At 39.0% G+C, this 22,082-nt stretch overlaps 1 protein-coding gene across 1 annotated transcript in view; it reads right to left on the reverse strand.

Annotated features, from left to right (window-relative positions):
* Cals (calsyntenin 1) overlaps window positions 1-12,227 on the reverse strand; it is an 80,378-nt gene extending 68,151 nt beyond the window's left edge. Inside the window, exon 1 of the mRNA XM_089241917.1 lies at window positions 11,998-12,227. Within this exon, the coding sequence (XP_089098043.1) occupies window positions 11,998-12,064 (67 nt within the window). The 5' untranslated portion in view covers window positions 12,065-12,227. The remainder of the gene's footprint in view (window positions 1-11,997) is intronic.
* Between the last annotated feature and the right edge of the window lie 9,855 nt (window positions 12,228-22,082).

Here is a 22,082-nt window from a genome sequence, read left to right on the forward strand (position 1 = left end):
TCCTTGGCCATCACCATCACATCTATAGAAGAAGGCTTCCGAACGAAGCTCGCCTCTAAGATCATCTCACTTACAGGCATTGGATGTACTACACAAAGGGTAAAGATTGCGCATGTGTCGGCCTGATATATCCAATGGATATAGGTGAGATGACCTTCTGTCAGTGACGAGCTTCGCGCGGAGGACTTCTACTATAGATAGTGTTGACATAGCTCTCACACGGGTGGGGGCTGAGTTCAAGCCCGGGGCTGTGGGACGATTATTAGTTTTTTCACCCTATACAGGCCCGTCAAAGATTCTAGCCTGATGGTTCCTCTGCGGATGTGGGGGTGTTATCTATAATATAGCGTTTTCTTGTGTCACACCAATGAAGAATTTTACAGCTTCTGATTCCGATGAGTCCCCTAAAGGCTATATGTAAGCCGGTCTCACTGGAAAGTCTCTCCGCAAAGACCAGGCAGATCTTCAACGCGATACTTACATGACATGAGAATGGAGGCATTTGCCATTTCACTTAAAGTTAGGAAGATGCATGACAGCACCGGTGCAGCACGAAACAAGCACAACTCTGACAACAAAAACATGTTAGGGCCATGCATATACTCACACACACAACGTGTTCAGGCATATACTGTGCCTATTCGTTAGAAATTCTTCAGCGGAATGTTTACGAGGAGCATGTATGGTTGGGTAATACCAGTTGCGTTTATTATGAGCATGTCACCCCCTCCCCAAAGGGGAGCTGACAAAACAGCTCCAGCCCGAGACGATACTTATTTTGTGTTTTTTATACCAAGTATCAATTCACTATTATGGAACCCGTAAAAAATCTGATCAAAGACCCGCCAAAGCCTAGGGGGGCCCAGCTGCAGTACGGTGAACTGATTGATGACCACGAATCTGAGATCAATATTTTCCTGTTTATTTGAGTGGCTCACTACCGAAACTTCACGCCACTCATAGTTTTTCCCTGCACACCCTTGGGACGAAGCAGAATAAATAAATTGACAATCCTAGTACTGCATAATAATAAATACTCAAAAAAATACAGTAAATAACATAAAATACCACATTATTTTTAGCCATATCTAATACTTTTGGTTATTCACAATTGTACGAATTATTGTGAAGCAAATTTTCCTCTCTTTGAATGAATGCTCTTCATTCAAGTGAACAGGAAGTTAATTTCTCATGAAATGACTTGTTGCAGATGCGCCTGGGCAGCTACCCCCCCCCCCCCATTAGTTTTTTATACATATATAAAATCTGGTGCGATTCGTTACTTCAATGACTGCATTCAAATTAATCAAGCCTGACAAGGGGGGGGGGGGAACTTTGTGACTATTTTCAAGGACCCCGTAACAACCAACATGTTATTTTTTCCATCTTTTTCATGAGGTTCGAGGTTTCGTATCTAACATTTGAATAATAGCCGGATCTCCAATGACTATTTAATCCGGCTTCTCCTTGAGCAGGAGAAGCTGTTGCAACCATATAATTTTGGGATTAAGAGCACGCGATCGTGACAACGAGATACGGAACGTAGGATAATAATTCTTAAGTGCTAGTAAAAGATTTAATTTCTTATTTTATTTATTTCTTCTGACACAGGGAATAGATATGACAGCTAGTCATACAACAGCATCATCTCCACTTAATGGAGAGTTGCACGGAGATCTCGGATCGACATTAGAGTATATAGGAAACGCTTGTTAGTGCCTTGAATATATATATCTAATATTCCATTGTTTATGTATCCAAAAAAAAAAAAATAATAATAATAATAATAATTAAAAAAAAATAATAAAAATTCCAATGAGAAAACATTGACAAGCAAGCGGGAAATTGACATGGTGGTCTCTGCAGGCAGATTTGATAAAATTATTCATCCGTTGTGAAATTGATATTAGTAATATCCATATGGGTTCAAATAAAATTATGCCGTCACATTTAAATTCACCATACATCATCGAGCAATGCAGGAAATTCCGATCCCAAATCCGGGATATCACTGAATTTTGCCAAAAATTGCAATTTATTGCCTTAAATGCAATTTGATAATTACTGCTAAAATTGCTGAAAGTGGGGAAACGGAAATGACAGGTTGTGGTGCCGCAGGGAGTTTTTTCTCTAATAGAGTTGTCAATGAATGGAATAGCTTACCTCCAGGGGTGTTGAATTCTAACACAATTGATACGTCACAGTGGGATAAATCGAGAAGCTATCCATACTTAGATAAGACAACAAATGTTTTATTTGGGCAGTGCATTATTTATTAATTTTAATTTTTTTTTCGTGATTTGTGCTTTTATATTGGTTTGCTGTATTTTGGTTAGTATATTTGGCATTCATATTTTTATGGCCATCTTTTTTTTTCAGATGGGCAATTTGCCTGTTGTGGTTTTTGCATTTGAAATAAAGGGTTGCTACAAATCGCAGTTGCCAAAAATGTATTTCACGACAAGTATTTTCACCGAGTTTTGCTATATGTATATTAGTTTCAATCATCAATTTCACGAATAAATCCGAAGGCAAAATCTCTCAAGAGATCTAAAAACAACTATTAAAAACCAGATAGTCGATGATTTTCTCGAAAATGAAGAGACAAACTGGGGGAAAATGGGACATCATTCGCAATAGAGAAATTATACCTACAACGAGAGAATCTGTGGAATTGCGAAAATCTACAGGCTCTGTCGTAATACACAAACAAGAAAAAGTTTGTTCGCAATAAGAATCGAGGGGATGGTAATTAAATGGGAGAAAAGAGAAAAGGTTCGGGTGTCAACACCCAGAGAGGCCAAGAGTTCGTTTTCAACCAAAAGACGACTTGATTCTTCTCTTTTTTTTGCAAGAAAAAGCAGTAGAAAAAAAGTAGAGCAAGATGAAAGTTTAAGCGAGCTTTCTATTCTTTTTTTTTTTCTTTCTTCTTCTTGATCCCTAGTAATTCTGTCTCGGAATGTTTTTTGGCAAACATCCCGAAAATGATCTTCACATACATACACACAGATACAAGCAACGTCTTGTCTAATTCGATCTTAAGCAGATAGGGAGGGCGAAAATACATATTTATTTCTCGGAGGCTTAATGAATTATTAAATGCGAAAGAAATTATTGCAACATACTTTAGGTAACGGAAAAAAGTATCGCATAACGCTCTCGTTTCACTGTCACCGATTAATCATCCCCCAGCGCTGCACACATCTATCACATACACAAGATAGTTTCTCGTGCAATGAAATACTTAAGAAACTGTTGATGAAAGATAATTAAGATTGTTATAGCTCTTTTATTTACGCTACTGTCCCGTGAAGTTTCATAAAACATGCTTCTTTTTCATCTTTATAATCATGATCTTAAAATAAACAAACTAACACTTATGTCTACGTTACACTCGCACCTAATTAACGGATCGTGATAAATTTCTACAATTCAGCCTCGTGTGGATATGAATTAATAAAGCCAAATTTTTTTGACGCAATTCTAGGACTCAAAAAAAGTTGCAGTGTAGAACAGGAGCCTTTTTCAGACACCGCGGGTCAAATTAAAAGTTCCCACGGAGCCCGCGGTCCACCAACCCATACTGAGGTATTCAGAATTGTAAGGTGGAATCCGGATTTGCAAGGGCGTCTCATGTAATGTAGAATGACATCTTTATACAAGAGCCAACGGGGCCCTGCGTTAAACAGAGGCAAAACTTTTATTTGTTATGAAATTATTTCTTTTATAATTTTGCTTAGTTCTGAAACATTTCTTTCACCAATTCTGAAAAAAAAATGTTTCATTTATTACTCGGTCTGTTATTCTGAAATAATTTCAAATGATTTCAGATGATTCTGTAATTATTTATATCGGCGTCATTATGAAAAAAAATTATTTCTTCCTCTCAACACGTATCTTGATATTATTTCCGTCAAAAATTCTAAAACTAATTCTTTCAGTAATTTCAGGAATTATTCTTCCAATAACTTCAAATTTTTATCAATTACGAAATAATTTCGATATAGGTCTGGATTTTTACATTAATTCCGGAGAATTATTTTCTTTCATTTTTTTTTTCACATCCATGCGTTTTTTTTAGCATTTCTGTGAGTTCTGTAGGTAAATAGTGTTTTCAGTAGTTATTCTCACCGGTACTCCTTTGAGAATCTCTTCTGGTCTTCTTAGAATATCCCAGGACCACTATGGGGACCCAGGTCAACTTTTTCTTTTGTAGGGTCCTGTTTTGGTCATATTAATTTTGTGGAAAGTGAAAGAATTTAGTTAATTTATAACAAAAGAAATGAAATGACAAATTTATGGTTCCGTTAATTTGTATTTTGAGAATGGTCCAGAAAACAGTCCCAAATTTCATCAAGACAGAACTCTGTTATGGCTCAGAATTCCTCATTTTATTATATTATTTTGCGAATGATAAATTAATTATCCCCCGAAATCTCCCATGAATTTGCTCTTTCGTTTCTACTTGAGAGCTTGCAAACGCTTATCCAAGGACCAAGATTCTTGACCGACATCCTGACGGTCTGGACGCATAGCCAAAAAAATAAAAAAAATAAAAATAGAATAAATAATTAAATAAGATATTTCATAAGGAAAAAAAAACAACAACAATGGTTACATTTTTCTGCCGGAAACAGATTTTATCAAGGAGAAAAAAGACGAGATAAGAAAACTACAACTATACTATACGTAGTAACGGCATCTGAGCAAAATTACGACCAAGGGGAAGCTGATAACATACACATGATAACCTCGGGAACCATTGATGCGTTCGTGTACCGGGGTGGGGTAATATTTTCGAATCCATCAGCTTTACATTATGTCGCAAAGCTGGCTTTCCTTGTAAAGAGTGAAACCTCACAACAGAGGCGTCTCGATATAACGATAAATCTCTCTGTAACGATATTTTTTCAGGAATGGCAAAGAATTTTCTGATTTCATAATGATACTTCAACATAAAAAGGGTCATCAAATCTCGGGGAAAACAATACAAAAAAAAAAAAAAATCTGTGCGTCAAGCAAAAATTTTAGGAGCCGAGAGTATTTTCATTTGCCAGAGAGCTAATAACAACACATGGAAAATTTCAGGCGCAAATACCAATTTTTATGTCACGCATAGGGTTCGTCGAGCGCCGGTGACGGCATAAATAGTTCTACTGAACATATCTCACTTCAGCACAGTATTTGTTTCTGAAATTTAGTTTTAGTGTGTTACATAATGTAACAACAAGGGTGCTCAACATTTAGGATAGTGCGGGGAACTTCATTGATTTGTGAAAACGTGTCACGGGCCAGTGATCTGGAACAGCTTCGGCGGTCATTTAAATGATCTGTAAATGTGCCGCAGATCACTTGTGTGATCGCGGATAACCTAAGTGATGTGGACCTGCATCGCGGGTTACTCAAATGATCTGTAAATATGTCGTCAGTCACTCAAGTGATCTGGAAATGTGCCGCTTAGTTTATAAAAAATTAGGTTTGAGGTCGGGGGCCACATCAGATGACTCCGAGAGCATGGGTTGAGCATTTACGGTGTACACGAAAGTGAACGAGACTCGCTCGACAAAGAAAAACCACAATTTTCTGACTTCACCACGTGATGCATTATGGAAGAAACACTTGGAAATACGAACATTTGTTTGTTTTTTTCACAACGGAGTCATTACACCTGTGAAGAACGGCCCCAACCCTTCGCTCCCAGACTAGTTGCTAACACGGAGAGGCTAATCTATTTCTGATTCCTGGCAGATGCTAGGTATACAACAACTAAAGAGTCACGTTCCCCATTTTTTTTTTATGACATGCTCAAGGCTATGAAGGGTTTGAACAGCGGATGGAAGCGACGTGATGTTTAGGCTGCCTACTGGGTTACACCGTCGCATAATGGTTCACACGTTTCGAAATCGCATAGTGCTAAGGAACCCTTTGCAGATCATTTTTTTTTTTCACCCTTTTTTCTTTTGAAAGACTCCTCCAACTTCTTCACCCAGCATCATCATGTTGCATCAGGCGTTGATCCAATTCTCCCCCCATGTTTCTTACACTAAAATACGTCAGTGGAATAGGTTTCTGTCAGAAAGTGTCAAGACTTTTCAGTCCAAACCTCTTGCTAAAAATACATCCAAAGAGAAAACATACTAGTGTTCAGTATTGCATAATTAAATATAGAATAATATTATACAGTCAAACTCTGTTATAACGACCTCGGTTATAACCTCGTTTATAAACCCAATAATTGGCAGTCTGGGCTGATCCCCATAGAAAATGATGTTAATGAACCTTTCTTATAAGGTCGATGAAAATGGCAGGAACTTGGTTATAAAGACGTATTCTTCGTCGTTTCATGGCGTTTTAGACACCTAACGATGGGAAAAAAAGTATTTTCAATGCATAGAAACGCACCGACGTGATTCTAATTAACCTTTTACGGACCAAAAATTCAGATTGATTTTTATAATTCCTTCTATTTACCCTTTTGATCCTTCGGTTTAGGCATATCAATAAAAAAAAAGTCATGAAAAATAATTTCGCTGTATCTTTTCTGTACTTGGCCATAGAAACAACATTAACATAAAACAAATTAATATTTAGAAAAACTAAATTGACAGCATATGTGTTAAAATGATTGAAGTTTTTGCTTCGTAAATAAAGTTTGGAATCTCACACCTTCAGGGGGGGGGGAAATAAATGCTTTCATGAACAAAAAATATTTTTCTGATTAATAAAACCGATGTTCCAGGGAACATCGGCCGTTAACATGTCCTGTCTGCGGGACACTACTATATTCTCCCGTAATTTCGCCCTTTCCGACTTTTCCCATTACAAAATGTACCGTTTTCTACTGTTTTCTGGACAAAATTCGCTTCAATTATTAATATCTATTAAAATCAGAATGAGATGGAAGTATTTTGCATAATTTATAAATTGTGTGTAAAAATGAATATGACTATGAACATTTATCTCACTTATGCCATGTTAAAAAAAAAAATGTTTTTTCTCCTTGAAATACAATTTAAATCACCGAATACATTCAATCATTTCTCCGGTCTCTTGGCGTTCGTTAAAACGGGATTCGACTGTACTTCTTGGGAAAACGACAGCGAAAATGCTGAAAAAATGTACGGCTATATCCAAGGTCGTTGAATTTCGTTGACGTTAAAAGCGAGTTGCAATAACATTACTCTCCTCTATGGAATCACCCGGAACAGCTATCATTCACGTTATAACCATAGAATGGAGATCAAGATCGTTATAGAAACCTACAAAGAGCCCCATTTCCATGAACGTCTCACACACGTTTCAACTTCAAAAGTTCGTTATTAGCAGCGAATTGAAACCAAGTGCTTCCGGTGGTGTAAAAAAGTCGAAAACTGAAGGTTTACGGCAGCTTTTTAGGTGGTCCAATTATCCTGTCAAAGAAGGAAGGAGAGCCGTTACATCTTATGAAGTGTATATTTGTTGGATCTCAAGGATCCACTTGAAACGTAACGTCAACACACTGAGAGCTACTCAAGTTAGAGCGTCAGTCATCTTAAGAATTCAAGCAAACCGTGATGAGATATATCTTCATGTGGGGGAGAAATGACCAAAGACTTGAAAATAAACCTGTATATAATTCCCGCCGCTTCTACTGTATAATATTGATAAAATGAGCCATAATGTCTTGCCATTAATAAACCCCGATTTTCCAATCCAGATTCTACAGATCTTTCTTTATCTCAGAATGATTGTGACGATGATACCAGAGGTATTCTCATGAATTGAAATTTTAAAATAAAAAAAAAATAGTTAAATAATAGTTTAGTTTAAAAAATAACCGTCATATGAATGCAATTGGTAGAAAGATTCAAATTTCTACCAAAAGTAAATGCCAATTACTGTTATTTCTATGGCGTAACCAATATGGTATGTGTCAACCACACGGCCTAAAACTGAGAGCTCCATCTTGAAAGGGAAGGAAGAAACTATATCCGAGATAAGTGAATTTGCATGTGGTAGGACGAAGGTCATGGCCCGCGGACCACACTCCTTGAAGCTTTTTGTCCGCCGACGAAAAAGGGTTCGTAAAATAATTTCATAATTATTCGATATAATTTTAGAATTAGAGTAGGGGGGGGGGAAGTATTTCATAAATCATGAAGATTCATAATTAATGAAAAATATTTCCAGAATTAATGAAGATTCAATAAAAGAACAATTTCAGAATTGGTGGAAATTCGCGTTTTAATAGAAATAGGTATATTTCAGAATTAATGAAAATTCATTTTTGATGAAAAGATAATCACAGAATAAATAAAATTCTCAAATAAAATGCCCCCCCCCCCCAATTGACTGGGATCCCCGTTGGGCAAGGGTTGAAGACCCCTGGCATACGAGTTGTGTCTATTTTTGAGGAAGACAGCTAATACAACAATTAACATTCAGCTCAATATGGTATGATTCACTTATTGCCTGATACAAACTATAACAAAAATATTTTCATCCATTTAGATAGTTAAAATATTTGTTGCAACTACATACAGACTGAATTATTATTTTGAGGAGCAATTTAAACAAATGTTTCCAAAACAGGGATATAGTAATTGAAAAGAATGTACAGTATTTCCTTCCTTTTCTATAGATCATATCTGTTACATGAGTGTTTTCCAAAGTGGGTAATATCGTCCCCCTGGTGGGCGATGGAATTGTCCAGAGGGGTGATAGAAACTTCGGGTGATCCTACGCTTGAGTTGGGGGGGGGGGGGGACGATGAGAGAAAAAAAATTTCTGTAGAAGGGGGGCGATGGAACAAAAAATTTGGGAAATTGTGTTACATAGATTTTTCCAAGATCTAATGATGACTTATTAACAATTCTCACGAACATCTTTAAATAAAAAAAATATTAACAAATTAAAAAATCTGTTTTCCACTTTCATATATCCCAATAATGATCCCCCCCCCACGCAAGGGCGGGGCTGACAGGACTCCAGGGGGGGGGCCCAGCACAATCACTATAGTTTTCTGTTTTTTCACGCTATTAATTCACTATAGAAGGGCAATGAAAATTTTGGTTTTGGGGGGGGGGGGCACAAAAGATTTCAACCTAGAGGCCCTGCTTAAGGATATGGGGGCCATGATCCCCATACAGATTGATAATGTTAGTTTTTGATTAATAATATAAACTCATGCTTGACATTTCCTTGTTCTTTCAATTACACGTCATAAAAGGAAAAGTAAATAAAATATTTAATGTAGAACAATATTTCAGAACGTACTAAAAACCCCTGTAAATACACTAAATACATTTGGGACTCAATAATCGAGTGGTGGAATTTGTCGAAAATATTCATCTGAATATCATATCAAATTCATTTTAAAATGCTAGGGTTAGCATCAGCACGTGACCACTGTTTCTGGTGACTGATATTTCACAACACCCTAATTATACATTTATCCACCAAAACATAACATTTATTAGGTAGGGAGGTGTGGTGGCAGGGCCTCCAAAAAATGGCTCGGAGATCCATGATGTTCTTAAGTCAGCCACCTCGTTGGGCAATTTGCCTGTTGTGGCGTTGTATTTGTATTGTATTGTATTTAAAATATACAAAAACCTATGAGGACCAAATAAGAATGAATTGTTGGAATTTTGTCGAAAATATTCATCTGAATATCATATTAAATTTGTTTAATATGCTAGGGCACAGTCAGTATTTTTGATTCCAACACCATAAATACCTCAGAACATTACATTTTTAAAACTTAGGAAACAAAATTAAAATAAAATATAATTACTTCAAGTTTATCTGAATAAAAAATAAAACAGAGATCTGGCACCATAATTGTTACAGAGAAAGGACCATAATTATTGAAATAATAAGCATAGGAATGGGTTTGATTGATTATTAAGCTTACAAGGTTTCTGGGAGAAATTCGGATGATCTCTATTTGACAAATGGGTGAAAAATATGGTAACCTGCTCCTAATCTAACTGCAGGTTAGAGAAAGATAAAGAAGTTGAAGGGGGGAAAAAAACAAATGAAAGAAAAAAATAGTATAATAAATAAGTGTGCAGATAAAAGATAAGAGAGTGTAGTTATATAAAGTATATTTCACTTTTCACCTTCACCCAACCAGTTCTTTTTTGCTCTTGTACCTATATAGAAGGATACATCATATGTAGGGGAAAAGTCACTAATAATTGTATAGGAATAAAAAGAGGGTAAAAAGAACAACTTCTTAGGGTTACAGAGAGCTTTTTTGATTTCATTCCAAAGGTGTTCCTAAAGTGGTTAATAAGATAAGCATACGAAGGAGTTCGAATCACTATAATTGCTTCTCAGTTTTTCTTATTAAAATTTTTAATGTTTGCATATGAAAATATATTATTTAATTTTTAAAATAATTATGCAATCAATACACCATTTTGCATGTAAAGTTTAATTTTTTTATGCGCAATATATATTCAAGGTCAGCGACCAAAGAAGCAGCATTCATTTACGTTTTGCTTAATTGCTCTTCTAGGGAAACATTTCATGATTTCGGGTGATTCAAATTTTGAATTGAAGAAATTTGATTTGAAAACGTTATTTTTCTTCTTGTTTCAAATGGAATGGAATTTGTTTGAATTTCTCCAAATTTATGATTTAAGAAGACTAGGAAAAAAAATATATTAATTTTAAATAGTATAATGAACAGTCGGGTCTATACTCTATAGCAGAAATAAAGCTCTAATCTACTCAGATTAAATGCATATGAATCATATCATCGCCCATTGTGATGTAATTGTAACTGCTGGCTAACCCTGAGAAATTTTTCAATTTTGTCAAACAAGAAATTCATAAAATAATATTTTATATCAGTTATACTGAAAGAAACATGATCAAAAGAAAAAAGAAGCCAAATAAGGAGAGGAAGAAAAGAGAGCCAAGCCTTTTTTTAAATGCCCTTGTAAATTTTGTGGCTTTTTTTTTCTCAAAGAAATGGTTTTTTTGTGTCTATTTAGCCACAAAAATTTCGAGAGAAGCTGAGAACCACAAATATTTCCAGAAATATATGATATTTACAGTGAAATAAATAAAATTAATGGCAATAATCAATGTGATATGATAGTGTGATGAACAGAAAAATAAAGCTCAAAACATATTAAGAATGAGTGCATATAAATCTAATCATTTTTCATGGTGATGTGATTCCAACTATAGCCTACCACTGAGACCTTTTTTTCAATTTTTTCAAACTAGAAATTCATGAAATGACAATTTGAATCAATTTTGCTGAAAGAAAACCACTTTAAAAAGAAAAAGAAGCCAAACAAAGGAACCTTTTTCAAATATCCTTGAAAATTTTGTGGCCCTTTCTTTTTTTTTACAGAAACAGGCACAATACATGCTTCTTTTTTAAAGAAAAAACCTTTATTGTGTCTTCCTTTTTCTTTTAAAGAAGGAAGAGCTTGAAAAATGTCAAGTTAGAATTTAAAAAATAAATATTTTTGGAAATATGTGATACTTATGGTGAAATAAATGGCAATAATCAACAATATAAACACTGGCTCGAATTTCAATGCCGCCACCCCATCCACAAATAATTACCACGTCGCGATATGAAATGCAATAATGAAAAAGATAAGTGTAATAATACATATATTCAATATTGTAATATTATTGGAGGACGTCGTTAAGCCTAACGCAAGGTCCATTAGAAACCGTAACCCAAGGAACCAGATGGCTGTTGGCCTTCTTTTCTTATTGTTGGCGGAGAAATAAAAAAAAAATGTACTCTTCAGGTAGCGATTGTTTGAGGAGCCGCGACAACAATAGGTAATGAGGATTTTTTTTTTTTCCGGAATGCTAGGATCGAACAGAATAAAGAAGAATAAGAAGTGGGGGGAGACGACGGAAGGGAGAGAGAGGATCGCTCTGGAAGAATTTTTTCCCATCGCAAACGAGGGGAATCCATGAAAGACAAGACACACACACACAACACACAGATGCCGTCGTCGAAATAGTTCAACTCACCACTTGCAGCACCATCCTGGGATGCACTGGACAGGGCGATTAATAAAATCCCCAGCAAGTAATGCATGTTTTCGTTCGTCTTCAGAATCACTAAATAATCCAGATGTCGGTCGCTATTAAGGATTGAGAAAATTGAAAATTTTTTCTTTCTATCTCCTCTCGTTTTGTTTTACACCGCGACGACAAAAAAAACGCCTCGACCGCGGAGCACTGCTGCTTCACCACTAACTGTAGGGTTGCCGCAAACCAGCCTCAACATCGACACCGCCAAACGGGATGAGACCTTGGCTGACTCTGGCTACCGTTTGGCTGGTCTTTTTCTTCTCGAGCTCGAACTCGAAGTAAATTAAAACTCGGTTAAAATTCATTGAATGAAACCATTGTGTTTTGAGAAACAACAATACTTGAGTAATGCTGTCCAAAACAGTTTTTGAAACTGAGCTTAATATTATTTACTAAGGCGGGAAAAACAAATTAACTTGCGAATTTATGTCCGTGGAAAATATTGCTGGCCTAGTAAATTTTTGTTTTCAGTTTTGGCCCTGCATGTAGGACTTAAAAATCTGTTTCACTGTGAGACAAATTGGCGTTTATTTCAAATCAGGGCCGAAACTATAGGAGGGAAGATGCGAAAGGGGCATCATAGGTGCCGGAACCTGGTGGGGGGGGGGGCAGTTGTTGAGGCTGTTAAATTTTGAGAAGGCGCCAAGTCGTCCCGTCAACAATTAATGAGCATAAAATACAACGCACCACTCCCCCTTCTGCATAGAGGCTTTTGTCCCGTATATACTGGACGACTTGAAACTTTCAGGCTCTCTTAATGTTTTCTTCATGTCGGCGCCTCTGGTGGCATTGCCATTGATTGACTGAAAGCACCCGCTTTATATCTCCAAGAGGAGATTGGAAATGGGGCAACTTCCCCTTGGCAAACTTTAGTTGTGGCAGATTTTGACAAAGAACAAAAATACTGTTATAAAATCAACGAATTTTGAAGTAGAGGGGACGGTAACATGTTTATCCCCTCCCCCCCACACACACACAAATTCTGGTTACGGCACTGCTTCAAACCAGTAGCTCTCAACGTGGAGTGCATCTAGAGGCAGATTCATGGATGGCTTCACCAACTGGGGGGTCCATTCAAATTTAACCACCCGTTCTAACGTTCTAATTCACTATTCTAGGCCACCGGTCAATTAAGCTACCGTTAGCATTTCACCATGGCCATTGTTTGTTTAGGAAGCTTTTTGAAAAAATAAGAATTATTTGTCGGGAAGGGAGGGGTAGCTAAGGGAGGGGGAGAGGCGTACACCTTTACTTCCCTAGGGTATTCTAAGGGACATGGATCCCACAAGGGAAGGCTGGCAGGGCTCCAGCCCTGAGGTCCGGGACGATTCTCATAATTTTTTTTTGTTTTTTCACGCCATAAACTCACTATAAAGGGGACCATGAAAAGTCTGGTCTGGGGGCCCGCCAAAGGTCCCGCCCCAGGGCAGTGCCGTCTTAAGGCATGGGCCCACCCGGGCACGGCCCGGGAGCCTCAAGAGAAAATGGGGGGCCTCACAAAAATGAGATCTGGTTGAGATTTTCGAAAATTTGCCTGGTAGGGCCTCAGAAAAATCATTTGGCCCGGGGGCCCATGATGCTCTTAAGACGGCCCCGCCCTAGGGGCCCCTCTCCAGTATGTGGGGGCAAGGCTAAGGGATCACGAGTGAAAATGAAGTAAAAGGGGAGCCCTTGCCAGGTCAGTAACGAAGCCGCAAAGATCTGGAAAAATACCAGGTGTGTGAAGAATTCAAGTATAGTGAAAAAAAGAACTTGACGTGCGCTCTGCTTTTGCATTTGTAGAACTACCTGTAAAACCCATACCCCATTTCTAGCATGGGCAAACGGGGCACGCTTCCAGGCCTCAGAAATTTTCGCAGGGCATTAGGATGCTAAAATGGGCATCTTCTTTCGATATTTTAATTTTTACAGAAATTTTGACTAATATTTTCAATTTTTGATCTGGGGGGGGGGGGGCATAGGCTCCTCACGCCCTCTATCCCAGCGTACGCCTCTGCCTCAAAGAATGTTATATTATAAAAGTCCCCAAAAAGTTGTGTTTGCCCAGAGCCCGAATTCATGAAGAACAGGCCCGAGTAAAACCATTTCGTCCTAGAGATGCATGTGTCTAGGAGGTAATAGTAAAATTCCCACGGGAGGGGGAGGCCTGATAGGTTTGTACGCCCAGGGGTCTGAAGATTCATGCTACTGTATTCATAGAATTTTCGGACACGATAAATTTACTGAGAAATAATTTTAATTAGTAAGCAGCAAGAGAGAGTGCTCTTGCAAGACCGTAGTGAGAGTGGGGAGACTAGGGGGAGCCAGAAAATATGGTCCAAAAGTGGGAGGTTTCGACTCAGAAACACTGCTATAGACGAAAGATATTAGAACTGTGGTTGGTCAAGGCGTCATCGTGTCGATCACATCGATTCTATTTGTTTTGTACGCACAAGTAGGACCACGGAGAGGTAGCAAAGCTGGCCAAGCATCCCAACCGAACCAGCGACGGTCGCCAAAACATGGATAAGTAGCGAGAAGATGACGCCGTTAGCATCAAAAATTAGGATATTCCACCGCTGCTCCTTTGATGACGTCGCAGGGTCACGTGAGAGTATCTCTCTTTCTCTTGGCTGTAGTAGTCAAGGATCGATCGATGGCTTGCTTGTTGGGCGTATATCACTGAAGGAAAGGCAGACACAGAATCATGCACACAATCGCATAACGTAGAAATAACTGCATCATGTGTAAAGACAATAGCACCCCCCCCCTCTTTTTTTAGCGGTTATTACCATCCGATTAGCCTTTTCATCGCAATGGCGAAATTCATTAGCAAACGCACGGCACACACAAATACACCCCGTACCTCCCACTCTCACCTTAACAAAGCAGTAAGAACAAAAAGAGCACCCTTGGATTCTATTCGCGGATGGATTTTGTAGACATTTGATGGCCTAAATGGAAGTGAATTGATTCGCACGCTTCGTAAGTGGTGGTTGGTGATGATGCGTGCAGCCATTCACATACAATAAACTGAAAACAACAACAACACCACAAATGTTAGAGGAGGGATCTCATAATGTTGCTAGTTTAGCGAGTATCAGTGTTGAAGGCGTGTTTACCGAGGGGGGGGGCATGAATTGACCCATGGTGTCCAGTTCAGAGGACCGCGCAGACGAACTCAAACTCCACCGTCTCCACAGTGCTGGTCGGTTAACGTTGGTTTTCTGTGGTTCCCAACTTCGAGGCGCAAATGCGGGCCGATTTTCCCCGTTAAAAAAGTTTCACCATAGAGACCAACAAGCCTACAACGATACAATTATTCAATCATTACACTTCACTCATAGTTAGAAAAACTGATGGCAGGTGGCCACACTACAAACAAACTTCACGTCAGATTCATTACACGTACACGCACATTCCAACATGAACCAATTCGTTAGAAATTTTGCAGAGGCATGTGGACAAGTTGCATGTGCAGTTTAGTAGTAGTAGTTCGGAGGGGCGGCAAATTTGAGGAACGAGTGATCAAGCAAATTAGTGGAATGCGAGAAGGGCGATATAAATTCATCTCTGCCTAGAGAGTGAGAGAATAAAATAGTGGCCTAAATACTGTGTAAGTATGGGTGTGACCTAGAGCATGCACAAGCACGTGCATAGGAGTACGCAGAATTTTCTCGGGGGTGGGGGGTTTAAATTTTTTTTTCTTCTCAAGGGGCAAGGGGGGTTTACGTTTCTTCCTGCAAAATAACGCTATACTCTCGGCTTGAGGACAGAGCCGTCTTAAGAGCATCATGGGCTCCCGGACCAATTTAATTCATTTATTGTTTTTTTTCAAGAAAGGGATGTCAATATCCACACATACCATTGGGTTTATAACATCATTCCTGCCTTCTCTTTGATATATATACTTGCACCAACATTTGTATCATTTAAATTTCTTTCAATAAATTCTCAGGTAAATTCAAAATTTGCTCAGTTGGTAGAACTTGCTATCCATTATTTTTTTTGAGCACAAAATAGTTTAAGCATTACCATTGCCTCCGCTTGTCAGTACATTCAACAAATTTAGCCTTTTGATACTCTTGTTTAGCTTTTCGTATTGAAATTCCTCCATAAAGGGGGAAAGAACATAAAAAATAAGTTATTTACTGGCCGAGAACGTGGGGCGTAGGGCCGTAACTAGGCTGAGGCCACCGTGGCACTGCCCCTGGGCCCAAGTCGAATGGGAGGCCTCACAAAATTTACACTTATTTTGCATAATAATAACACTTTTAAGAGGGCCCCCAAGGAGATATCTTCCCCAGGGCCCCGAGAAGCCACACTACGGCCCTGCTGGTGCGATAACTGATAGATGCACCTTCATTTCCCACTCATCTCCATCGGTAGGAAATTGTCGTATGGCGATATGACCAGAGGTGGTGTGCGGTAAAGTAGAGGGTGTTAAAGCATGTGAGCGACTAAAAGTGACCTTAGACACAGACGCATATTTGCGATGTGGAGGGGTGGGGGAGCTAAGTCGGCAGCCCAGAGCGGCATCCCCTCCCGAACCGTGCCAGGCCACATGTGTTTAGACAGCCTTGGGGTAATTTATTAAAATATTAGAGAATCTCTTCCTCCTTCAATTCAAAAATGCACGCAATAACACCACTTTATGCTTGAAAATGTATAAATACAGGAGAATCTCTCACTAACGGATATGGAATCGAACTTTTGTCCGCGAAGGACGAGTGACCGTTAATGAATACATTGAGGCCCAATTACATAATTCAAAAAGTGTCCGTCAACGGAAAGTGTTCGCTAACGGGGATTGTCTGTTATATATGGGAGGTTATACACCGATGAAAACCATCGTTGAAGCCGCTATGAAAAATGTTTACATATTAAAAACTCTGTTATGGTTCAAAATCAATTGTTTTTCATTGTTGGTGTGGCGCCATCTGTTGTAAACATGTGTGAGGGACATAGTCGAAGATGTGTGCGTATATATGAGTCCTCACTTCGAAGTTTAAGGACCTCTCGTAATCCTAGTCCAACGTTGTCTCTCGAGTATGAGTAAAATTATATCATTGCACCCAAACTTCTGTTGGAACCTATCAAGTAGAAAACACAACTATTATAATTCTTACATTAAAACTGGTGACCGGTTTTCGATTGACGTGCCGCTTAAAAATAACAATATGGTATGGCATCAATGAAAATTTCATGAGCATAAAATATAATAATATTAGAATTAAATTATCAAGTGTGTCCCAAAGTTGTTATTTGTGTATTGTAAAATAATTAGAAATATTGTGCAGCCTCCTTGGCTAAATAGCCAATGGGTCAAACCAGAATCCCAAAATCCTTTTACTCAAATTTATAACTGACCTCCATTTGTAATTATGCGGAATATATATATATGTAAAATACGGGTAAGGTATTTCATCATATCATATTGTTTTTTCAATGCGGTACATCAATCAAAACCGGTTATCAAGAAAAATCGAAGAATTACAATAGTTGTGTTTTCTACTTGATAGGTGGCAGCAAAAGCTCCAGTTCAATTATATTTCTCGCATGTCATATATTGCACCGTATATATACGTATATAGCTACCGTATTTTCTATGTTTTCTAAAATGCACATTTTTGCTGATGAAATTTCATTATAATCCGTTTATTGCTTATTGACAAAAGTATTTAATAAAGTCGTCATTTCTTCATGGTGAATAAGCTTACAAAAAAATGGACGTTTAGAGTCTGAGAATGATTGTTTTCGTGTACGCAGAATTTTTTGCGACGTAGAAAAAAGCTACAAATAAAATAAAAACACAAGGCCCCCAACAGGCAAAATACCCAACGAGGTGGCTGAGAAAAAAATGGCCATAACAAATATGGATGCCATAGATATAGCAACCTATTTAAAAATGCAATTATAAAAACTAAAATCTTCTTGATGAAATATCATTACATGCTCATAAAAATATTTCTGGTTGTCTTACTGTAAAAAATATTATTCTTGTTTTTATTCGAAAAAAAAATAAATTCCCTATATTGTAAAAGGTAGTATCAGTTCGTCACTCGCCACACCTCGAAATTCTGTGAGCAGAGAAACAACAGGTCTGCGCAGGTGAAAAAAAAAGAGAAGATACCCTATATATCTCTAGAAAAAAATGGCTAGAGGGCACATTTTTCACGTAAGTATAAAATTTTTCCTTTCATCGCAAGCATCTCGCAAGCATTCACCATGACCTCTACTGAGATTTTTGGCGGGCCTACTCTATAGTCAATTTATAGCGTAAAAAGCAAAAATACAATTTGTCCCGGACCCTCGGGATAGAGCCCTGCCAGCCTTACCCTTGTGGGGGCCATGCTGCTCGCTTAAACCATTGAGGAGGGATGATTGATTTCGTCAGGGCCGCAACTAGATGCTTGGTGACCCGGGGCAAGCGCGCATTTTGACGGCCCCTTGTAATGTTGAAGGAGAGGTTTCAGAATGAAATTTGAGCCCCCTCGGGTCCAGCACCCGGGGCACGAGACCCGCCTGCTCCCCCTAGTTGAGGCCCTGAATTTGGATTCGTACTTTGGATTTTTCGGAGATATTCACTGATAACTCATGTGAACACCCTGTGATTCAATGATTCAGCCGCTGTGGTGGTCGAGTGGTGATAGTGACGGATTTGCATCGCGGGGACCCGGGTTCGAGCCCCACTTTCGCCGTATCGTCGGTCAGTCACCCTACTTCGCGGCGCAAATGCGACCCGATCTCCCCGTTAAAAAGTCTCGTCACAGAGAGCAACAGACCTAAAACGGTACAAATATTCAATCACTAAACTTCACTCATAATTTGAATTATAGATGACAGCACTGAAAAATCAGACACAACACTAGATACACGCTCAGACTGTTAGGCACAAACACTTACACTTCCGGCACATCTCACTAGGTAGTAAATTGCCCATGGCGATAGACCTGAGTTGTGCTCAGTTTGAAAGAAAGAAAGATTCAATGATTCGTATCACATGATTATTTCAGTTAAAGTACGACAGAGTACGTGTGCTTTTCTTCTAATGATAGGTTATAAACGGTGCTCTTGATTCGTGGATATGGCTGACAGGGCTCCAACCTTGTGCCATCGGATCGACTTACTGGCCGTCCTATTCTTCCTATGTTCAACAGTCCGTGCCCTGTTAATAGCATCATGGCCCTCAATGGCAAGTGATGTTCGGGTAAGGTTGAGATCCATTGATCGGTGGTCTGCCGGTGACTGGCAGCTTCAGCAGGCAGGAAAAAATTCAATTATGCGCACTAAGAACGCCAATATACGTGCAAAAAACCATACCACCCTAAATGATGGTCGGATACTTTTGAACAAACATCGTATGTACGAGATATTCCCAAATTTCTACTTGAGAGCACTAGAATGTTATATGGAAGAATCCGAGGGAGAGCGTTTCACAACTTCTTCACGGGTTCTTGATGAACAGCATAATTAAACAATGCCAATAAAAGACTCACATCATACTTAATTTAAGCATTTCATGGTCATATAGTGACCAAGAAATGCTTAATATCATTTCCATCAAGGCCATAGTGGTCAGGGTGTTTCTCTAATCATAGGGGGAGAACTCCATTGTTGGATTGTTTTTTCAATCAATATGACTGAATGGTCAGCCATAAATTCTTCAATATCAATAAATCAAAAATTGTACGTACAGTCGGCCCCGCTTAATCGGATATATCAATGATTCTAGTACACAGTATCCGATTATGCGGGGAACTTTAACATTGTCTTTATGGGAGAAATTTCGGGCCAGAGGATTTCATCCATTTAAGAGGGGGATATCCGTTATCCGATTAAGCGAGGCCGACTGTATTTCATGGTGATATATTTTCGGTTTTTTTCTTGTTACGAGGCTATTGAAGAAATGCATCTCGAATTACAGATCACGAAGTTGTTATGGATCGGCTGTTGAATGAATTAACTGTGGAAGAAATTTTCCCCGAGGGCTATTTACGGAAATGATGTCGATTTCAGGAATTCCTGAAGTATGAAGCTGAGAGAGGAAAAATAGAGACGAAATCCGATACATGTGTGTGTTCTGCCAAATCAATAACCTTAATTCCAATAACCATCCTGATTATTTTCTAGATCATTCTGGGGGGGGGGGATCTTCCCCTCCACCCACCCACTCATGTCACTAATAAAACAATTTTTTTGGTTCCTCCACCCTCTCCCTATATCCACCTATGCCGCGTATAAAGATGGCGTAAGACAAGACGAGAACACGGGCTGTAAAAACACGGGTCACACCACAATAAAGACGGGACCGCGGGCCGTAAAAACCAAACATTATGAAACGTTGAACACGGGTATCCCCCCTTCCAGCCCCCCCCCCCCACACACACACAAAACCAATTTGACTGCTGTTCGCTTGTGTGCAAACAACCAATCTTCTCATCAAATTTGGCTGGGATGTCTGGAACATTCTCCCTAAAGCCTGGACCCATCACCCCCCCCCCATAGGGGTGGGGGGGGCTGACAGGGCTCTAGCCCTGGGGCCCAGGACAGTTCTCATCATTTTTTGCTTTTTCACGCTATAAATTAACTAAAGAATGGGCCCGTGAAAAATCTAACCGGAGGGCCCGCAAAAGATTTCAGCCTAGGGGGGCCTCGCTCCAGGATGTGGGGGCCGTGAGTTTTGCTAACCGTTAAAGATGCTAAAAAGAAGAACATTGTGAAATATTTGTCGCTCACATGCTAAGGTATTTTTCGAGAAGGCTATATATGGTCTTGCGAAAAACACAGTGGGATCTCTCTTCCTTCAAGACAAATGCAGTTGCTTCTAACTAACACGCATATTTTATTATTAGATATTTCTCATCACCTTTATATTTGATCATGTTTTGCCCATATTCAGGAAGAGGAAGACTCTTCATTCAATATTTTTGTTAATCTGTGGAAGGCTGGTGGTGGAAGAAAGACACCGGCAGTTTTAGTGGCGGATGTTCGGGTGCCACGTCGTGAAACCGTCAGATTTGTGGTCTGATCAGTTCCGAATCTGGATCGGTTTTATGACGGCTCTCGGGATCCCTCTAACTTATATTTCGTTCCTCTATCGAAGAACTGACTCCGACTCGACATTTATAGTCTCCGAGAGTAACTAAAGTTATTTCACGGTATTTTTATAGCGGTAGAGGTGCAATGGATATGGCATTTTCGAAGCACATCTTTTCAGAAAAATTGTACGTGATCTGCAGTCAGGCTGAATTTAATTTCCATTGCAGCACATAAAAATAAAATAATACCAAGATTTATATAAAATACAAAATGGGAATGAATCGTAAACGCTACATACGACTACTAGATAGATGTCGTGATTCGTAAACATTCCTCGGAGGAATTCCCAAGTCCATTGGTGGGAGGTGGGAGGAATCACTCACCAATTGACTCAAGAGCAGAAAGACTCGCATAAAATGAAGCCACTTTATATTAGTTATATTTGCAAGGGATAGGGATGAGGTAAAAGATTGTTTCTAACATCAGAACCATTATCCGCAAGCTTTAGCCCGAGTGGCGTGGTGGTACGGTGCTCGTTTACTACCGTGAAGGTTGCTGTCGCCGTCCCGGCTTCGAATCCGAGGGAGGATATAGATAAGATAATTTTTCCCTATCGCGAACTTGTGTCGACCACCGATAGACAGCGCCTTCATTTCCATCTCATTAATGGCAGTAAATAGCAATATAGCCAGTGTTGGTGTTTGGTGAAATATAAGTAGTAACAGAAAGCTCATTCTGTTGTTTTGAACCCGAAACGAAGTAAGTACTGTGTGGTGTTCCTGAATCAATTTCTCCTTCAAGGGTTAGAATAAGGGTAGTTCCCGGGAAAATGTCGTGTGTCGTTGTTCTGCAAGGCGAGTCATATTCCAACAATCCAATGAAATCAGATATAAAATCCATCAAGAAATCATTGAACAATCACTACTGCTACTTCGTACTTAATCGCACATGCACCTCGTAAACATTCCTCTTGGGAATTTCTAACGAATCGGTACATGCCA

Source organism: Pholcus phalangioides, unplaced genomic scaffold (assembly GCF_987345545.1).
Source record: "Pholcus phalangioides strain wild (caught in Gottingen) unplaced genomic scaffold, Ppha-v1.0 ptg000014l_1, whole genome shotgun sequence".
Taxonomy (NCBI): Eukaryota; Metazoa; Arthropoda; class Arachnida; order Araneae; family Pholcidae; genus Pholcus; species Pholcus phalangioides.